At 36.5% G+C, this 20,940-nt stretch overlaps 1 protein-coding gene across 4 annotated transcripts; it reads right to left on the bottom strand.

The window, feature by feature from the left end:
- Positions 1-392: 392 nt before the first annotated feature.
- On the bottom strand, positions 393-20,320 carry LOC107901039 (uncharacterized). 4 transcript variants are annotated; one of them, XM_016826874.2, is made up of 26 exons: positions 19,824-20,320; positions 19,099-19,179; positions 17,940-18,077; positions 16,780-16,890; positions 16,631-16,681; positions 16,412-16,512; positions 16,201-16,294; positions 11,315-11,446; positions 10,969-11,229; positions 10,783-10,861; positions 10,447-10,538; positions 10,259-10,342; positions 9,709-9,783; positions 9,532-9,579; positions 8,386-8,493; positions 7,895-8,124; positions 4,056-7,543; positions 3,878-3,957; positions 3,582-3,662; positions 3,319-3,390; positions 3,133-3,235; positions 2,962-3,016; positions 2,614-2,742; positions 2,398-2,515; positions 1,993-2,072; positions 393-1,178 (listed from the first exon to the last, which is right to left on the bottom strand). In XM_016826874.2, exons 1-26 carry the CDS (start codon positions 19,986-19,988, stop codon positions 770-772), a joined length of 6,465 nt encoding a protein of 2,154 aa, XP_016682363.2. In that variant the 5' UTR covers positions 19,989-20,320; the 3' UTR covers positions 393-769. The 4 variants fall into 4 exon arrangements, with proteins under 4 accessions (XP_016682363.2, XP_016682368.2, XP_016682376.2 ...); XM_016826879.2 differs by having other exon boundaries at positions 393-1,175; positions 19,824-20,246; XM_016826887.2 differs by lacking the exons at positions 17,940-18,077; positions 19,099-19,179; positions 19,824-20,320 and having other exon boundaries at positions 16,631-16,688.
- Between the last annotated feature and the right edge of the window lie 620 nt (positions 20,321-20,940).

Here is a 20,940-nt window from a genome sequence, read left to right as displayed (position 1 = left end):
AACTTCATTGAATTTAACTCCAAGCTAGGATTGTATAACATACACCCAACTTGAGGGGAGTGTAAAATAGAGTTGAATTAGTTTGTATATATTAGGACATTACTCACAGGTTGTAATATGATAAATTAGGATTTATTATTTAGCTTTATAAAAAATATGGGATCAATCATTAATTGATTCCTAATTAGTTGCATTTCTAGTTTATTAGGATTCCTAACTTTGTCGGATTGTCATATTATATTTCCTAAATAACGCCAATCATCCTAATATATGTGATATTTGTCCCTTAAAAATAGAAAGGTTGATCATCTTACAAATCATTTTTCAATCAAAATTGAGATTTAAGACTTCAAAAAGAATTTAAAATCTTTAATTGATTTATCTGAGGATAGTTTGAGCACGGGGAAACAACATAATAGATTGAAAATGTCAACAGAATTCAGACAAACAATAGTAGCATAAATTTCACAATAATATAAATATGCCCCTATCTATGAAATTAAATGTTGAACCACATTTCCTTGTCGACAAATTATATATGGTCATTGAGGCAGAAGCTACAACAATAGTTCATATATAATCAACACTGAGAAGCAGAAGTAAAACATGAACCGGAATCACCTCTGGATTCAACGATGGCTGGCCTGTAAATTTCCTGCAATTCCTTTTTAAATTTTACAGAGAGATGCTACAATTGCACAACAAATAACCCTTCCATGTAATGGTCACTTTGGCTCATATAAACCTCGCCATTTCCCAGGCAATTTGGTCAAGAATGTTTCCTCTCCCACTTGCTTTCGCGTCGACCATCCCTGTCTCGCCTCTCTAATACCTGCCTAGACTTGCTCCCTCTAGATCCATGTCGTTGGGATGGCCCGAAACCACCAGGTTGCCCTCCATCGAATGAAGATACTAACTCTGGATCACCAACACTACCTGTATCTCCAGAGTCCTTGCTTCCATCGAGATTTTCTTCATAACTGCTGCTACATTCATCCGTGCGGTCACGAGACTGTAAAATGGTGGGGGGCTGCCCAGAAAACGACCGTGATCCAGACAGAACCGTTGGCATTGCAGCCATTGATGCAGTTTCAGATTGCAAACTGCTACTAGTTCGTGTGCCTCCTTCATTACTTGATCTCCCATTTTCCCTTTCTCGGTACCTTTCCCGTGGCCTACTGTAGATGAAAGTGTTACATAATGTACAAGACATTAGCATTGTCAGGGGTTGACAAGTTCCATGAAGTGTCAATAATTTTGTATTAAAAGCACAGGTTATTATTGTTAAAGGAGAAAATAGAAGGTAGCGCTTACTTAATAAGCATCCTAATGAACAGGATTTAGCAAACCAAGTACCAAGAAGCCCTTTATCACAGATATCCAATTAAACAGGCACATAAAAAGTATATAACGTACACCCCTTATTCTTAAATTAGCATAGATATATTAGCTGCTAGTTAAAAAAAATCAGATATCAAAATGCTTAATGTGTCTTGTCCTACGTTATTCAGACTTGGGGTATGAGTGCTGCATATGGATATATGTATGACACAAGTATGCTCATTTTTTTAAGTTTCTCCATGTACAGAGGATCTTTGAAGTGCCACATCCAAATATGCATTAGGTATGGATACTTCAAGAAAAATGAAGAATCAGAGTAAAGTATATCTCATCTGCAATCTCATATATTTTAAAGGAAACAAAAATGAGCAGGTTGCATACTTTAATAAGCAAAGCAATCAATTATGATGTTCACAGAGACAAATTCAGCCAAATTCATCGAACCAAACAACAGTAGCTTAAAAAAAGAAAATAATGCAAGTATTCTCGAAAGTAAAAAATGGACAACAGGTTACCTTGCAACTTATTGCTATAGATGAATAATGTTACTTTTAGTCACAAAGTAGGTAATGCTCTATGAATGAAGACTTAAGCACTGGGGAGAAAACCCAGAATTAGTGGTCAGTTTGAAAAAGATGAACATAGCCATACCTACTATGAGATGAAGGGAAGTCACGCCTTGAAGACCGTAGTCCAGATTCTGCCTGCTCCAATTCTCGCTGAAGTTCTCTCTGCATTTGACAAGAAAAAAAGACAAAAATGATTGTCCTGTACTTGCAGTCTAAGTTGCCAACAACTTGAACATTCATGATAATCCAAATCGCACTTAATTAGAACAGAATAGGAGGAACGGAAGGACACATAGTTGGAACACATGGTATGCAAAAGTATCCATGGTTCTGACAGTGGTTCTTTGACATTTTGCGGGAAGACAAATAGAAAGATGTACTTAAGAGACAATAAAGGCATTTCAGCAGAGGATCACTGACTAGTTGTAAGGCACAGAATTCTCAATAAAGTTCATTTAAAGTCTAATTATACTCAAATGCGACATGCCTGTGTTTGCCTCTCCTTTTCCATATCCAGATTGTGTTGTAGTTCCCTTGTTTTAGCACGTTCAAGTTCCAGCAAGAGCTGTCTCTCAATCTCTTTTTCAGCTTCAGCTGTCCTTTCCCTGGCACACAAATGGCAAAGCTGTTAGTAACTGTTGTAGACATATTAACTCTTTAATAATATTATTTCAACTCCGCAAAAGAGAAACACGGGCAAAACCTATCAAGTTCATGCAAAAGCTCAGATTCTCGCAAAGCTGCCTCTTCCAGGTACTTTCGACGAGCATGTCTCATAAGAAGTTTCTGTTGCCTGCGAGCTACTATATCTTCTTGAATTTTGTTTTTCTCTCTGACAGAATCAGATCAAAATTATGACCACAAAATACAAAATAAGCAAGCAAGCAAAGTCACTGAGGCTGTCAGCAGTTGAAATGAAATCTGAATTGTAGAATCGAGAAACTAAACAAGTCAGATCTTGATTAGTAGGTGAAAATGAAGCCAACATTTACCAACTTTTATTGTTGTTTTTTTTTGTAAACATAGAGCTTCAAAGTTGAGTTGTACTTACAAAGAATGAATGCACTCCTTGATCTGCTGAAGATGGTTTTCATCTCTCACAGGAGCTGGGAAAAACAAAGTTGCATGACAAATAAAAGCATCAGGGGTTATATTAAGATCATTTTACTTGTGAAGGGGAAAAAAAGAATGACAAAAACCATATTAAGAACAGAAAGATTACTGGCAAGATGTGGAAGTTGGCGCCCTTCAGAATCTTTCAATGATTCTTGTAGTGCAGGTTCTTTTCGTATAAGATCCAATTCCATTTCAGCCTCTTCTAGTTCCTGTAGCATATGAAAATCAAATACGGTATCTGGAAATGAGAATGGTGGGAACTGGGAAACAGCAAAATGGTTACCCAGCATACCATAGCCTCTTCGTCCATTTTCTTTGCAAATATATCGAAGTATGACTGAACAGAAGTTAGATTAGCAAGGACCTGCCATAAATAAATGATAACAATTATAGGATAACGTTATGAAGAGGCAAAAAGACAGATGAGGCAGCATCGATTTATATCAGAGGAAACAGAATATTGGAGAGGCCAAAGAGGAGAAAACTATAAGGTAAGCTTCAGCATAAAAGGAAAATCTTCATCAAAAACTAGATACCGGAAACATAATCTCTTACCTGAAGTATTGACTCTCGGGTGCTCCCAAATTCAGGGTCAAATTGTTTTGTGCAACTTGAGGAGAGCACTTCTTTCAGGACCTTCACAGATAGTGCAGGTCAGTTTATAATGATGATGGTTACAAGTAAATACCCGCATATTGTGTGGATCAAGAAATCCTCATTTTATTTTACTTGCATAAAAAAGTGCACGGATGTATTGCTACAAATATTAGCATATAAAAAACCATTTTCCGTTCTTACAGCCAAACACCATATCATGTCCTATATCTCTTTGCAACTGTACTAGCACATACCTCTTTAGCATCATCTCCTTCATTTCTCAATCTACACAAGACTTGGCATGCCTTCTTTTCGAGATCTGGAAGTCTGTATTCTAAAGGAGCAATGGGGAGAAAATCTGATTAAAATGCACTTAACATTCACTTATAATTTAGGCTAGATTTATACAAACAAAATTATACGAGTACATACCTGCTTTGGAGAACCCTAAAGTCTCAATATTTTCCCAAACTTTTTGAGGAATCAAAGAAATATCTTCAGCCGGAGAGTATAGACAAGCACTAAAAATAAGTGCTAATGAAAGTTTAAGTAATGGTCCCTCACAAATAGGATAAACTAGTCGGCCCAAACCATACAAAAGTGTATCAGCTGCCGCAAGGAAGGATTGCAACTGGGGCCTATCAACAAATGGAATAAAATCTACAAGAAGTGCCATTGCACAAGCCCTCAAGGGTAATGATACATCTGATGATGCCAGAACAGCTACCTGACCCCATGTACTTGAGACCAAAAGTGATAGAATCTTTTCAGGAATGGAATGATTTAAACCTGGTGAAACTATCTTACTGCAAAAATTTGAAGACTGCGTACTTTTCCCACCATCTTCATCTTGTCCTACCAATCTACCCAAGTGCTGAAGCACTATGAAGCGCTGCTCAGGTTCAGGGTGATCTATCATTGTAACAAGCAGATTAACTAGAGGAGCAATTTCACTTTCATGAAGATTCTGGAAGCCTCTAAAGGATAATATTGACAACCATTTATCAGTTTGCAAACGCCAAGAGATTTTTGGTGCCTTGCAACAAAAGTTTTTTAACGCAGTACAAATAGGATCAATAACATCATTAAGTGGAAAATTAACGGGCACGCCAAGAAGGCAATCAAGCATCACAGATGCAACTTGCCAGCAAGTGTTTTCTTGGAGCAACAAAATCATTCCAGCAAGACCTTCGAGACCAGTTTTCCACTGAGCTGGCAACTGGTCAATTGATTTAGAAGCCAAAGGATTTTCACTGATATCCCCTTCAGCATTATGAATTCCTGGAGCAACTGAAGACAAACATCTGGAGTATATAAAACACTGTGCCAATGTAATAGCCAACTTCTTTGCAAGCTGAAGGTGAAGAGACCAACACTGCTCAATAGTTGGATAAAGCTTAGGAATAAGACCCTCCAAGTCTTTTGTGAACTCCTTTATTTCCTCTTCAGACAGATGGTAATCTTTTTCGTTCAAGACAACAGCATCAGTGTTGTTAGTTTCCACCTTCTCAGAAGTTTCATTTAGACTAGAGCAAGGCAATATATCATTAAGAAACCAGGAGAAAGATTCTGAGCCACTTTCATCAAATGTCCTGGAGTCAGAGGAGCCAGGCAACTGAAGAGGAATAAAATTATAGGCCCTTAAATTTTGAAGTAGGAAAACTTTGCAACTTCCCATGACACCATTAAAAGCACAAAGGTAGTCGTGAAAAGTAGTAGTTGGCTCAAAAGCAGTAAAATCAGCCCATAATGTTAATGATTGCAATATTTCTCTTCTTCGTTGGAAGGATAAATCTGAAAAGACAGAAGCCAATATATAAATTGTCAGTGCTCTGCTGAATACTTTCTCAATAGAACTGTCTTCATTCTCATTTTTTTGTCTGATGTTACTGAAGAGCTCATCAAAGCATAAAGACTCAAAATTGTGACAAGAATCGCCAACCAATAATTGCTCCTCATCTGACACCTTATGCAACGAATATGTGATAATTGGCTTTAACAGATGTAATACAGAATCAAGAAAAGACACGTCACAATAGGAGGCTCTACAAAGGGATACCAAAACTTGCACCACTCTTGGTATCTCAGGCACCAGTGCTTCCATGTGCTCCACAACAATGGCTTCTAGAATGTAGAGGATTATTGCTTTGGCATTCTTTGCAACATAGCCCTTCAAATGATTAGAACTCTGAAAAGTAGCTTGATCCTTTTGAACAAATGGCCATGAACACAAATCAGAAAACCAGCACAAAATATCAGGCACAACAGCAGTAGGTAGCGATTTCAGCTGCAACCCAACAGCTTCCACAATGATTTCCCCAAATGCTTCAAACTGCTTTTTCATATTCGGAAAGAATTTATAGAGATCAGGGTAGATTACATGGAAAGATTGCTCTCCATGCTGCCCATCAGCAAGCTCAATGCCATTAGAAGTCAGAGACTCTTGTTTACCCCCAGATTTTCGAATCTTTCGATCTTCATGATTACGGTAAACACATTTATCTACTACTGCAAGCTCATCTACGAATATTGAGAGTAAATATGTCAGCTCCGACATTTCTGAAGTTAGGAAAAGACGCTCCTCTATGAATTGTTTTGCATTTCGAGATATTGCCATCCAGCCAAGGAAGCGAACAAGAGGAGAAGTAGAATGAGAAAATGTGGATATTTTCTGCATCCAGGCTGAAGGAGGAATCAAGTTCCCATGGCGGAAGCCATTATTGATATTGACGGCAAAATCCGATGCAACACCACCACCACTTGAAGCGATTACCAATCTTTGCAGCAGTATCCAGCGGCGTTGTATTCCATGTACCTTTTCAGGATTCAATTGGAACTTGCCTTCTTTTAACTGACAATACAAAGATGTTAACATCCCATTAAGGTGGCCAGCCGATTTCAATATAATATCAATCACATGTGTAGGGGTGCAGTATAGCTTAGTGGCTGAGTGCAACAGAAACAAAAGACAATGTATGAGAATTTCATGCAAAGAATGCTGTTCTCCCTGCAACTGCTTAATCAGGAAATTGTACAATAAGGCTTGATTTTGTCGAACCAAGGTGACAGCATCCACTGCCTGAATATCAAAGTGAGACATCTCTATGACTTGTTCATCAGATTCTGCATAGTAGCTTTGACAATCATCTCCGTCTGACAACTTTTGATGATATTTCCTGTCTAATTCAGCAGCCTCAAGCAGTACTTTAAGGACAACCTTGTCCCTATTCTTTTCAAGATGAGCTATTGTTTGCAAATTACTGTTAGTCTTTGTAGAAATATTTCTAAGCTCTGAAATTTCAAAAACCTTTGGAATTTTAACCCCACTAAGGCTCATCTGGTTCATAATATTGGAACTGGCTTTAAGAGATATCACAAAGAATGGATTGACATAGCATTCTGCAGCCAAGAGCAAAGCATCTATAGCAGCATCATGGCTTTCAATAGAAATCTCAGGCTGTGAGTGTAAATCTGAAGCCAACCGCTGAAATTCAGATGCCTTAAGCTCACAGTCCCGGAAGTTCATAAGTTGAGAATAGTCTGCTTGCAAATTGTAATATTCAGCAGTGAAACCAGAATCTAAAACTAAACTGTTTTGAAATTGGGTAGAATTGTCTTTTTCAATGTCTTTCTGTTCTAACTTTGCTTGGTTAAATTCCAAGACATTTTCTTTAGAACTGCTGCAAACATTAGTCAGATTGATACTCCGAAGTTCTGAAGGGGCAAAAAGAAGACTAACATCTTCTAAAACATCCATCTTAGTTGCTGAATCAGGCACATCTATCTTGCCATCAGAGTCAGAATGGTGGACAGAAGAAACACTTGATGATTCATGCTCAACATCTTTAGAAATGGAAGATTTGCACATGTCAATCTCAGGAGGTAATTGTATGCGAGGTTCCAATATTGAGAGGAGGACACTGCATTGACAGTTGAAAGAACCCATAACTATGTAAATGGTCATAGTAACATACATCATGAATTTAGCAGTCTTGGTTGAAAGACTAGTTCTCCAATTTTCAAGGAAACATAGGAAAATTTATGTTTTCCATGCTGAACCTGATTTGAACATTTCCACACATTTGCAATTGCTAATACCATAAAAGATGCAAATTATCAATCTCCTAGTATATATTATAGCTCATCATCCAAATTATTTCTTGATGCGATGCTAACAATTACAGAAGTTCAAATGTCCAGGTAACCTTCGCTCCCAAAATATTGCAAGAACAAATCATTATATACCAATAAAATGACACAGTACGAGATACCTTGGGGCAACTGATTGAGACCTCCATTCAGATTCCAGAGAAGGAAGAATAGCTGGTTTTCGAGTCGCCGTATGGATGATGTTGAGGGCAATCAGACAAGCTTGCTCTTGCTTCTCCATAAAAGCAAATGATACATCACCAAAGGCTATTTTGCTTGTTGATGTATATATGGCAGGATCAAGAAAAGGCTCTAGCATTTCCACCAGAAAGAGAATATCGTGCTTCACTTCCTGGAAGGTGAAATAACAACACAGTTAACATGATTTATATAGATAAAATCAAATATATTGTGCTTCACTTCCTGAAAAGACTAGCATTTCCACAAGAGAATATTGTATTAGATGGCAAACCAGAAGAAATCAATTATTCTCTCTTATAGAGGTATTATGCCAATGGTGATGAGTCTGTTCCTTTCCCACAGAAATTGGACAGTTTCCACAGATAAATAAACACATATACAAATACACAGAAAGAAAAGGATAATCTAGCACCTTATACTTCCCAAGTATATCATCCATGTGACCAGACAGACCTAGCACTATGTACTTAAGTGCAGCACGAGCACGAGCACGAGCATGAGCTGTTGAGTGGCGGGCTCCCTGGCAGAAGATTTTAAAAGAAATAATACAACTACATTACATAAGAGAAATAAACAAAATGAATGTCGCAAGCAACAAATTTCACTGCATGGTGCACGCAGAAAAGGAAACATAAAGCTGATTCCAAACTACTTAACACTCTCCTTTATCAATAGGACCGGTAATAACTAAAACTAATGAACCACCACTTCGGTTACAAGAACAGGACAACAAACAAGGAGTAAATAACAAATAATTCCAGATAAAACTACGTTAATCATCAATTGTAGACCAATTGATCAAAACAGATGGGCATGCCACTATTTGATAAAAGGACTGTCTCTCATGCGCACACATTCCAAATTAGTAAGATTTCCAGGGATCTTATATTCATGGGTTGATTCTCCTGGAATAGATGATGCATGCCTTAGCTACAGGTTTGCTTATTTTGCAGTATGAAGGATTTGCAGTTTGGCCAAAGCAACATGTAAACTGCTTAACCATATAACATAAGAAGTTATTAGAAATCTAACTAGTTGCAAGTACCACATGCGCCCAACCAAAATGCACATTAAAACAGCTTAATATGTTAAACTTCACCTATCGCATCCCTGATATTGCAATGATGCCATAACTGTTAAACATTTAAGCCAGATGGGCTATAATGCATTCTGAACTTGAGATACAAATTTTGAAACAGGAACCTTGCCATTAAAAAAAGGGAATGAAATGCATTCTACTTGGAAATGTTGTTTCAAAACTAATCTGGATTGAATATCTTCAAAATCTAAAAAGCACAGAAGGTCATGGATTCATTTTTTATTTAATTCTCAACCAAGGCATGGAAAGTGCAAGGAGACCAGCAATTAACAGCATAACAAGCAATTCCATACATTTGTAAACTGTAAATATCATACATATAAATCTCTTTGGCTTAAACTTTATTCTCATTCGAACACCTACATAAATGTCTTTAGTAAAATAATCATGCCTTATTACTTATCTTTGAATTCCATTTTTCAGTTAATCACTTTTTCTTTCAAACTTTTGTTATAATACCTGGATTATACCCAAAAGGTCCTCCATGAGTTCCACCGTTAAATCAACCTGAAGCCATTAAGTTTCAAAAACAAAGAAAATTAAAATTTTAATTAAAAGAAAAATTATAAACTGACATGGCAATCGTGGTGCATCACCAACCATAGATTATACTACGAAGACATGCTTCAGACCAACCTTTGCAATGACCTGAGTTATCCAAGGGGCTAGCACACCACAACATAGATCAATCAGAACACATGCAGCCTTAGCCTGTAGAAGAAGTTGAGATCAAACAGATTTGTTTCTTTGAGTACAAAAATCTTATGAAATCTAAGCTTTGAGATGTAGGGAGCTTTTTGCTAGTACAGAGAAAAAAAGTTAAAGGGGAATAAGTCCTACAAGCTGCAATAAATATATCATATTTTGATCAGAAGCATGTACATGGTTAGTTGACAAGTCAAATGGTTTACATCTTTACTATAAAAATTGAACTTGGCATGTTGGAAGGTAATTTAACTGGATTTCTTTCTTACAGTTACATACATAGTTACACTTTATTTGTAGGGCATACAGCGCATTTCCTATATTGCACAAGCTTATGCAAGTACATGGTTTTGTGTGTCAGAGGAAGAGAGATCATGATAATTTCAATATTTCTGTCAAGGTAAAGAAAAATGACAGGCTATAGAAGAAAATGGGAGAATAACTGCTACTGGGATAATTAAATGAACTGAAATTTACATACATGAGAAGGTGAATATGAAGATAAGTAGCCAGCACAGGCTTGAAGAAGAGGATGGTACAATGAAGAAGATGCTGTCACAACAATCTGCAACCAGAAAGCACAGAAAATAGAAATCAATCAGACCAGCATCATTAAGCTAATTTTTCTTTTTCTTCAGAAAACACATTTAAATGAAGAGCAAGGGCAACCTGCGAGAGAGCTTGTTGAACAAAAGGCTGTTTCCACAGAGAAAAAATATCATCAACATGATCAGAAGGGCTGCTTACAACAGGACGAAGTGCTGCAACACCACAAAGAATCAATGCAAAACAGAAAAAAGAATCAAATACATTCAATATAACAAATTCATGAAATTTAGTCCAAGATGCGGATTACAATCTTAAAAATGTTTGACGATACAGATTTTCTGTGAACAGAAAAAATTACAATTTTTATGAAGATGCAATATTGGCTCATCAACAGAATTCATCATATAACCAAAGTTATGACCTCTTTAAAAGCTGATATGGATTTAGTCACTCTACCTGGAAGCAATGCTTGTACAAGTGGTAATGCAGACCAAAGTTCAGAAGTGCTGTCTGCTAATTTGCTGCAGAGCTGAGGCTGTAAAACATAGAGTGAAAATATAATTAATAGATCAAGATGACAAAAAGCATCATAGTAAGTACAATAATCCTTGAAATACATCATATCCTGAAACTGTAATTGACCTGTGACGCACAAGCATAGAGCACATGTAAAATCCCTTCTTCCACAGCTCCCACATCCAAGACATTAAGAATTCTAGTGTCCCACTGATTATCTATCAACTGGAATTCTTCCCCAAATAATTTTGAGTAATCAGACATGGGAAGAGGATTAAGAAACTCCGATTTTGATGACTCATCCAAAACTGATGTAACCTCAGTCGAAGAGTTTGATTCATCTACTGTTATAACAGGTTCTATAAGCTTCTGAAGCATTCTACAAGCCTGAAGACATATGTAACTTTAAGTAAGCACATCATCTTTAAGATGAAACTTCATCACCAAGGTAGAAAGCAAATGGGTGCATTACCATTCTGCAAACAGTTCCTAGATTATAATCTTTATATGCTTTTCTCAGCAGCAAAAAAATTGCATCTGGACGAAACACAACAGAACTGGAAGTTGATAAGACAAAAGATGAGGTGTTCCGTGATCTCCTTGGCTTCCCATGCAAAGGTCAAGGGACATTAGTTTTCTATCACTCATAACTAATCAGCATAGAAATATCAGAGTGATACATAGAAAAATCAGAATCATGCACGGGTATCTCTGAAGACAACTTTAACTTGGATAATGCTAGATATACAAATTGTAAAGCTGGTAAATTCAGAATCATGCACGGGTATCTCTGAAGACAACTTTGACTTGGATAATGCTAGATATACAAATTGTAAAGCTGGTAAATTCAGAATAATACATAGAAATACAGAATCATGAACAGGTATCTCCAAAAAATCTAATTTAGGGAGATGGGAAATATCAATCTTAAAATGAGCAAATATGAAATATAACACCAATTAACAATCTCAAAATAGTAGTTGATTACATGCCACCTTCAACCATTTGCCCACAAAACCCCATAGCATATATTAAGTTCTAACATTTCAGCAGTCAAGACTGAACAAGTTTAGGAAGAAGAATTATTCTTATTTTTTCTAATCTGACTATAGCCTTTTAAAGAATAGCAGGAAAAATAAAATGGAAATAATCTCTAGAAATTAGCCTATCCCTAAAAATTAGTAATTTGATTATGGCTAATAGTACAAGGAAATTCCTAGAACTAAGGTAGAAAATCTGCTTAATTTAAGGAATTCCAACACTCCCCCTCAAGCTGGAGTGTAGATGTTAATCAAACCCAGCTTGCCCATAATTTCTTCGAACATTTTTCTGCTCAAGCTTTTGGTTAACACGTCTGCTACTTGTTGTCTTGTAGGTAGATATGAAACACAAACTTCCCCTTTGTTAATTTTCTCCATAATAAAGTGGCGATCAATTTCCATATGCTTGGTACGGTCATGGTGTACAGGGTTATGAGCTATGCTAACTGCTGCCTGGTTGTCACAGTATAACGTTATAGGTTTTGTATAGGATAATTTTAGTTCTCCCATTAGCCATTGTAACCACATTCCTTCACATATACCGTGGGACAAAGCTCGATATTCAGATTCAGCACTGCTGCGTGCCACAACAGATTGCTTTTTACTCCTCCATGTCACGAGATTACTCCAAACATAGCTGCAGTAACCGCTTGTGGAGCGCCTGTCATTAACTGCCCCTGCCCAGTCTGCATCAGTGTAGACTTCTATGCTTCGATTTACATCTTTCTTGAAATGCAACCCCTTACCAGGAGTCCCTTTTAAGTATCTCAATATCCTGTAGGCAGCTTCCAAATGTTTCTCCCTAGGAGCATGCATAAATTGACTTATAAAACTTACTCCAAAAGCTATGTCCAGACGAGTGTGAGAAAGATAGATAAGTTTTCCCACTAACCGTTGATATCTCCCCCTGTCTACCTCTTCTCCATCCTTATCAGTTCCTAATTTAAGGTTGGGTTCCATAGGAGTCTCGGCTGGTTTGCAACCCAACAGTCCGACTTCAGAAAGTAGATCAAGAACATACTTTCTTTGAGAGATTGAAATACCTACCTTTGACCTTGCTATCTCCATTCCTAGAAAATATCGAAGATTCCCCAAGTCTTTAAGTTGAAACTCAAGACTTAAGAAATCTTTTAGTCTTTCAATTTCAATAGAATCATCCCCTGTCAATATTATGTCATCTACATAGACAATGAGAATACAGCACTTCCCATTATCCGAGTGTTTGTAGAATAAGGTGTGATCAGCTTGACCTTAAGTATAATGTCTACTAGTCATGGCTTTGGCAAAACGATTAAAACAAGCCCTAGGGGATTGCTTTAGTCCATACAAGGACTTCTTCAACTTGCATACTTGGCCCTTGCTTCCTTCGAATCCAGGCGGAAAATCCATGTAAACTTCTTCGTTTAATTCTCCATTGAGAAAAGCGTTCTTTACGTCCAATTGGATCAAAGGCCATTCTACGTTGACAGCAATTGAGAGAAGCACTCGAATAGTATTCAATTTGGCCATCGGTGCAAATGTTTCCTCATAGTCCAACCCATATGTTTGAGTGAAACCCCTGGCCACAAGTCTAGCCTTGTATCGATCAATGCTCCCATCTAGTTTAAATTTTGTGGTGAAAATCCACTTACAACCCACGGTCTTCTTCCCAGTAGGTAGTTTAGATATTTCCCAAGTTCCATTGTCTTCAAGAGCCTTTATTTCTTCCAACACAGCTTGCCTCCATTTGGTTGACTTAAGAGCCTCTTCTATGTTTTTTGGAGTTTCTATAGAGTCAACATTAGAAACAAAGGCATTGTAGGATTTAGACAAGTTTCCATAGGATACAAACCGAGAAATGGGATGTTGAGTGCAGCTCCTAGTGCCCTTTCTTACTGCAATTGGAAGATAGATGGAAGATGAAGGAGGTGAAACTTCTTCCTCAAGACAGTCCTCGGGTAAAGATGGCATTGGCACTGCTGTTTCTGTTTCAGGCAGCTGATGTCTCCGAGAGTATACACGAAGCCCCTGAGTTTTTTCTTGTTGTTTTTCAGAATGAGTGGGCTGTTTTTCTTCATTAGTATGGTTAATCACCCTTATTTCTTGTTGCTGAACAGTGGAGATAGGAAAAACAGGTTCCAAAACAGGAAAAACAGTGGCTGTAGGATTTTCAGCAGGTTTTGTAGTGGTGGTAGGGCTGATAGAGTCTTGAGGTATAATGAGAAGATTGCTCAAGGTCTCATCTTCACTAAATATCTCCCCCTGAAGATGAGAGGCTGAAAAATATGGCTCGTTTTTGAAGAAAGTAACATCAAGGGACACAAGCATCCGGTGTAAGGTTGGAGAGTAGCACTTGTACCCTTTTTGTGTAGGTGAGTAACCAATAAAGACACAAGTGTGGGCTCTAGGATCAAGTTTAGATCGGTTAGGTTGATGGTTGTGGACAAATGCTTTGCAACCAAATGTTTTGGTTGGGAGATTAGGAACACGAAACAAAGGAAAAATGTTTTGAAGAGTATGTAAAGGTGTTTGAAAGTTTAATACCTTAGATGGGAGTCGGTTTATAAGATAACAAGCAGTGAGGACAGCTTCTCCCCATAAATACTTTGGTACACCCATAGTAAACATAAGAGCACGAGCCACGGCTACAAGGTGTCTATTTTTCCTCTCGGAAACCCCATTTTGTTGAGGGTGTCAGGACAAGAACTTTGATGTATGATTCCTTGCTCAGAAAGATAAGGACTTAGGATAGAATTAAAGTACTCTCTCCCATTATCAGTTCTAAGGGTGTGAATATTTGAATTGAACTGGGTTTGAATCATTGAATGAAAATTTTTGAAGACTCTAGAGACTTCGGATTTTTCTTTAAGGAGATAGATCCAACAAACTCTAGTGTGGTCATCAATGAAAGTTATGAACCACCTAGCCCCTGTGATGTTTTTTACTCGACTGGCTCCCCATAGATCACTGTGGATTAAAGAGAAAGGTTGAGATTGAACATAAGGTTTCAAAGGATAAGGGACACGAGTGTGTTTAGACAGTTGGCAAACTTCACAATTCAATGAACTTATTTTCTTATTTAGAAATAGTAGAGGAAACAATTTCTTCAAGTACATGAAATTTGAGTGTCCTAGTCTACGGTGCCATAGCATGATAGAATCTTCTTTTGATGTAGATAAGGCCATCCCTTCTTGTGAACTGTTTTTGTTCCAAACATATAAGCCATCATCAACTTTAGCAGTGCCAATCATCTTCCCCGATTCCTGATCCTGAACCACACAACCTAAAGCAGAAAATTCAACAAGAACTTTTTCATCCTTGGTAAGCTTGCTAATTGAGAGTAAATTATAGGAAAGATTTGGAACATGTAAAACTTTATCAAGGGAAAAATTTTCAGTAAGTCTTAACTGTCCCAATTCCAGCCACCAGCGAGTAAGATCCATCAGCTATGCGAATCCGAGAGTGATCATGACAAGGTAAATAGGTGTGAAACAAACTTAGATTACCTGTCATGTGGTCGGATGCACCCGAGTCTAGTATCCAGGAAGTTGTGATAAGTTCGTGTGTAGTATTTAAAGCAGTACCTTGAATAGCTAGTGACCCACTGGCTGTAGGAGTCCTGAGTAGTTTATGAAGAGCCTCAAGTTGAGTTTTGGTTAGCCGAAGTTTATGAAAAATCTCAGAGGAATTTTCAGTGTCACCCATAGGAGTAGGGTTTCTAACAGAGAAAACAGAACAAGAAAAGAGAAGAAAGAGTAGGATCAACTGAATTCCTGATGCTCTGATACCATGAACAAGTTTAGGAAGAAGATTTATTCTTATTTTTTCTAATCTGACTATAGCCTTTTAAAGAATAGCAGGAAAAATAAAAAGGAAATAATCTCTAGAAATTAGCCTATCCCTAAAAATTAGTAATTTGATTATGGCTAATAGTACAAGGAAATTCCTAGAACTAAGGTAGAAAATCTGCTTAATTTAAGGAATTCCAACAAAGACCATATAGCAGCATTCAAGAACTATAGAAAATTTTAAACTCAGATTAGCAGGTAACTTTGTATTTCTAGTCATTATTTTCCATTTCACAAAGCCATATATAATCCCATGAATTGTCCTCTCCAAGCTCTCTTTACATTAACAAAAATAGAAACCAAAACCCTTAAGGAAATATATAGACTATATTAGAAGAATAAAGAATATCTAAATCATTCTATCAAATAAATAAAAATGAAAATTAAAGCAACTACCACAAGCATGATCAGTCATAATTATGCTTAGTGAATCAAAGGTCAACCACTGCAATGAAAAGAAAGAAGAAATTACAACAAAGAAAATAAGATACCTCAAAGTTAGAGGAAACAGTCAATGATGACAACAACTGAGTATTTCTAGGAACTTCAGAATCAGCAATATTGCCTGAAGATCTGGCAGTATCTCTGTAGTTACATCATGGGGCATATACTTGAAAAATCACCAAATAGTCTAAACCATGGTAAATAAATTAACGAAGAGGTTTCCAATTTCCACGAAAAAAAAAGGCAGGATAAATCTACCTTTCATTCACTATGTTAAGTATTGGATAAAATGGACTAGCAAGCATCGCCAGAAAACGTAAATTGGAATCAGAACCATCAGAAAAACTGGCAATGTCTGCCTGCAAAACAACAAATCTGGTAAGAAATGCAAAGGCAATGGCAGAGGAATACCAGAAAACAAACACAAAAAGAAACAAAGGAAAGGATAGATACTGATCATTTAAGGAGAAAATGTACCTCAAGATGGGGAAGGAACACATATAATCGATCTGTCATGTCTTGAAGCAACTACAAACTAATGAGCATCAGAAGCAGTGAAGAAAGAAACATGATGATCAAGGCAGCAAACTGAGGAGCGTTTTAGGCAACATTTTTAAGATGCTCACCTGGAGATACATATCATGAGCAACTTGTTTGTTTGACATAATGTATGGCAATAGGTGATTAACAACTGGCTGAAACTCTGGTTCAAGACCAGTCACCGATATCCCAATCAACTACAAGGCAAGAAATAATAAAATAATAAGCACTTTTAGAATTATCAAAATCATCAATTAAAAAAAATGTAATTTGACTGAAAGGTAAATAGCGGTAATTAGCATCTCTATAGCCATCAAATGGCAGTGCCCGTCATATTGTAACCTATGATTCAAATAAGAATGCCAAATTTGCTATTACTTTCATTTTCAGGATCTCTCTCTAGCTACAATGCCAGGCAGCTAGGTTTTAAGCATTTATTACTGGAACCTGGGTCCTCTAAACCCATATATCCAGGTTCTGTAAGTCATATAATAAATTTGTGAGAATGAGACGTTCTGTTAGTAGAATAACACTATGTTACCATGACCTGCGGTATGCTCAATTTTTTCTGATTTTCATAATAGGAAGGTCATGCCCCCTCACTATGTCTAAACATGTGCCGAACCACAAGTGCCATACACAGTACTTCAGGGAAAATGAATCTCCCAGGTGACATAGAAATCACAATGCCAAATGTGCCTCATGGAAGTTAACAAAAACAACCTCTTGTTGACAAAAGATATTGATACACCCTCATAAATGCTTCACAGCATGATAAATACAAAATGTAATTAAAACAAATCTTAATAACAGAAAGGGGGTAAAAAGATCTATTGTAAGCATGAGAATTATCTATCTAATAATTAATTAACCATCTAACTACTTTTGACAACATGAAGAAGACTAAATATTGTCCATACAACATAAACAGAATGCTTATAGATGTTTACTGGGGGAGGGGGGGAGGAAGGTCAGTCAAACAAAGCCTTCTACACCAATTTCTACAACTAATGTTCATAGGATCCAACAAAAAGGTCAGAATGGAAAATTGTTTTTGGTGTGTAACTAATAATTTATCAGGCCACTGCTCACAATGTAACAGTTAGGAACCAGACCACTAGATTTTGCCTTTCCTCTTTGAAAGAAAAAGACAACGATAGTATTCATGTTCAACATAGTAAAGCAGAATGAATCCACAGAGTAAGATCCCTCAAATCTGTCATTGAAAGAACTATATAACTCTCACCTGAATAAAAAAAATTGCGATTGGGTTTCCTCGTAAACAAGATATTCGTACATAACGGCATGGAGTGTAGTTCATAGGATACATCATATCACGGCGGGGTGCTTCACAGCGGGGTCGAACTTTTACAAATGTCTCTGGCTGTAAAGAAAACCCAGTCACGCAATAAAAAATCTTGAAATAAATTGCAGTTTGGAATCCCGCATGTAGCAATGCTATTGGTCCATAGAAAAGTAGCACATGGAAATAAAAGTAACAAATAAAGGTGCAAGAATGCAAGTCATAGCTATGCATAATTAGATTATTTTGGGTAAAAGAAGATGATTATTAATTGATTAGCATCAAGAACCTTTAAAATTAGGATTAGTTCTATTCAACAAATAGGCAAATAATAACTATTCTGCATTCTAGTCTAGCATTTTTCTGAGCTATGGACTCCTATACGTAAAGCCATTTTCAGGACTTCTTGGCTAAGATTCGGACTATTTACTCAAGCTTGCTCCATTCACTTGCGCTTTTGCCAAGACAAATCACCCGTTACAAGGTCTTAAAAGATGAATACTTCTATGATCCTTTAAAGGCTTTTTTGATGCTTTAGTAGATTTCAACAACCAAGGATTAAATTCACTTAGCCTGAATCCTTTCAATCATTTGTTTCCTCACCATATTCATAAACAAGAAAATCCATGCAAGATGCTTTATTATGTTTTTCCCCTTTTTCCTCTCTAAATTCAATATTCGCTTCTCATTAGCCATGTCAATTAATGCAGGAAATCTAATGCTAGAACTCCTAGTAATGCAGAAAACAGTGTCTCATAAGTAAAGCAGTCATAAGCGTGAAAAATGATGTTAATTATTTTGCAACTACTGACGTTGATTTATTATAAGTCAAAGAGTAAATAACTCTTGAGACTCCATTTAGAAGCAAAAAGTTACTAGCATTTACTTTCTAGGTGAACTTGTAACTTAGCATATCCAAAACATCACAGCAATAAGCAAAGACAGCAGTAGGCAAAATCTATATACATCTAGAATAACCTTGATGATATGCTGTATAAAAAAGTTGCCAACAGTTATGTTAACAAAATAAAGTGATGCTTTAGATATAATCAAATTAGACCAAAGGAACTCAAACCTAAATGGCATTAGTTGAAGACCGAACCTTATAGCGTAAGCCAACAGCTATCTCCCATTCAAGCACAGATTTGTTATAAATCCGTATATGTGACAACAGGCAAGGTTCCTGTGAGAAAGGAAACAAAGGAGAAAAATTTTCAGACAAGGCTAAAAAATCCCAACAGCATATGCTCATTAGAAGTCCTGTAAAGAGATTTGACATCTGCAACGTAATTAGAATAAACCAGGGGAAAACAAGAAACTTAGTTGCAACAATTTCACACACAGCAGTATTTAATATCTCACTTTTATAATGTTAATGGTGTTCAGAACACCAATTAGAAGGAAATAAAGAAAAACCAGACCACAAATGGGCTTATCACGTTATCACTTTTTAGCTCCTAGAAGAATAAAAGCATTTATATTCACGGTGCCCTAATTTCACAATTTGAGCAAAAACATAAATTTAGTCAGGATTTGGTATTAACTTCTTGCTTGATCCTTCAATCATTGCTCTTGTTGAAAAACCAACGTTCAAAACAAACATGTTAATTAAACTAACAGGCTTTGTATTCATGGTCAAAAGAAGGAGAAATTCTGTAAAAATTCATTCAAATGCCAAAACAAAACAATTAACAGACAGAACCCCAGAAAATCAAACCTTAACAAAAATAGGACAAAGAACCCCAAAAAGATGAACATAAATGGATAACAAAACAAAAACCCAGAGGTATTTTCGACATAAAAACACAAAGATATACAGTTACTTACATCAAGCTCAAGCAAGATCCATTCCTTAGTATTGGTAGCAGTGGACCAATGAGTCCTGAGGTCGGTGTCGAGCACATGAGAGGCTTTCTGAGAGGGTGACTCTCGAGATGTTGCTTTCACTTTGTAACTCAACGGCTTCACCCTTGGCTCCAATTCTATCTCCATTTCTTTCAAATTTCTTCCTAAGCTCCCAAAACCTTATTCTTCGTATTCTATTCACTCGTGTTGAAGCTTTCTGGGTTTTCAATTTAAAAAGGTGCCTGTTATTACTCCAGACACAGGAATTTTGAAACAAATAATCTCTGCTGCTTAATTAAACAAACAAAAGAGGAGACATTTTTTTTTCACTATGGTGAGAAATTTGAGAGCTTTTCGATTTCTTCAATCAAATGTTGGGCTTAACTTTTGAGCTTTACGGCTTCATCTATATTTTGGATTTGGGCTGAGCAAGTTTTTAAATATTTAAAAAGGTTAATATATAGAGAGTGAGTTTGGATGGGCGGTGCGTTTAGCTGCGGTTAGTGTAAAAATAGCGGTGGCGGTGAGATTAGATACTGTAGCGATACTGTAGCGCAAGACAAAAAGTAAGTTAAACGCACCGCACCGCAGTCAATCGCCCATCCAAACGAAGCCAGAGTTTGATTCTAATGTTGTGTTTGACATTTAAGTTTCTTTTAAATTTGGTTTTAACATTCACTTTGGCATCTGAATTTTTCCTATTTGATACTTGATTTTTTTTATCTCACTTATGTACTTAAATTTAATTTTAATGTTCAATTTTTTTATCTACTTTTTAATTAGAGTACACATGTTAAATATTCATTAGCCCACATTATATTGTTTGGTTAGAAATCAAATTAAACATTAAAATCAAACTCAAGTACTAAATTAAGTCTTGAAATCAAACTCAAACACCAAATGTTATATAACTTAAAATATGTTTTTATTAATAATATGATTTCTAAAAATCAAAGTTAAATGGTTGAAATTTCATTTATCTTTGTTCCCTATATTTATTTTTTTGAATCCCAAGTACGGATTGTTTTTCTTCCTTCCATCCTTTTTCAAAACTTTTTTCTCTCCAAACCTTAGATTTCTATTTAGTTCCTGAACCAAT

The sequence above is a fragment of the Gossypium hirsutum genome, chromosome A11 (genome assembly GCF_007990345.1).
Source record: "Gossypium hirsutum isolate 1008001.06 chromosome A11, Gossypium_hirsutum_v2.1, whole genome shotgun sequence".
Classification (NCBI taxonomy): domain Eukaryota; kingdom Viridiplantae; phylum Streptophyta; class Magnoliopsida; order Malvales; family Malvaceae; genus Gossypium; species Gossypium hirsutum.
This window is presented reverse-complemented; position numbering and strand designations above follow the sequence as displayed.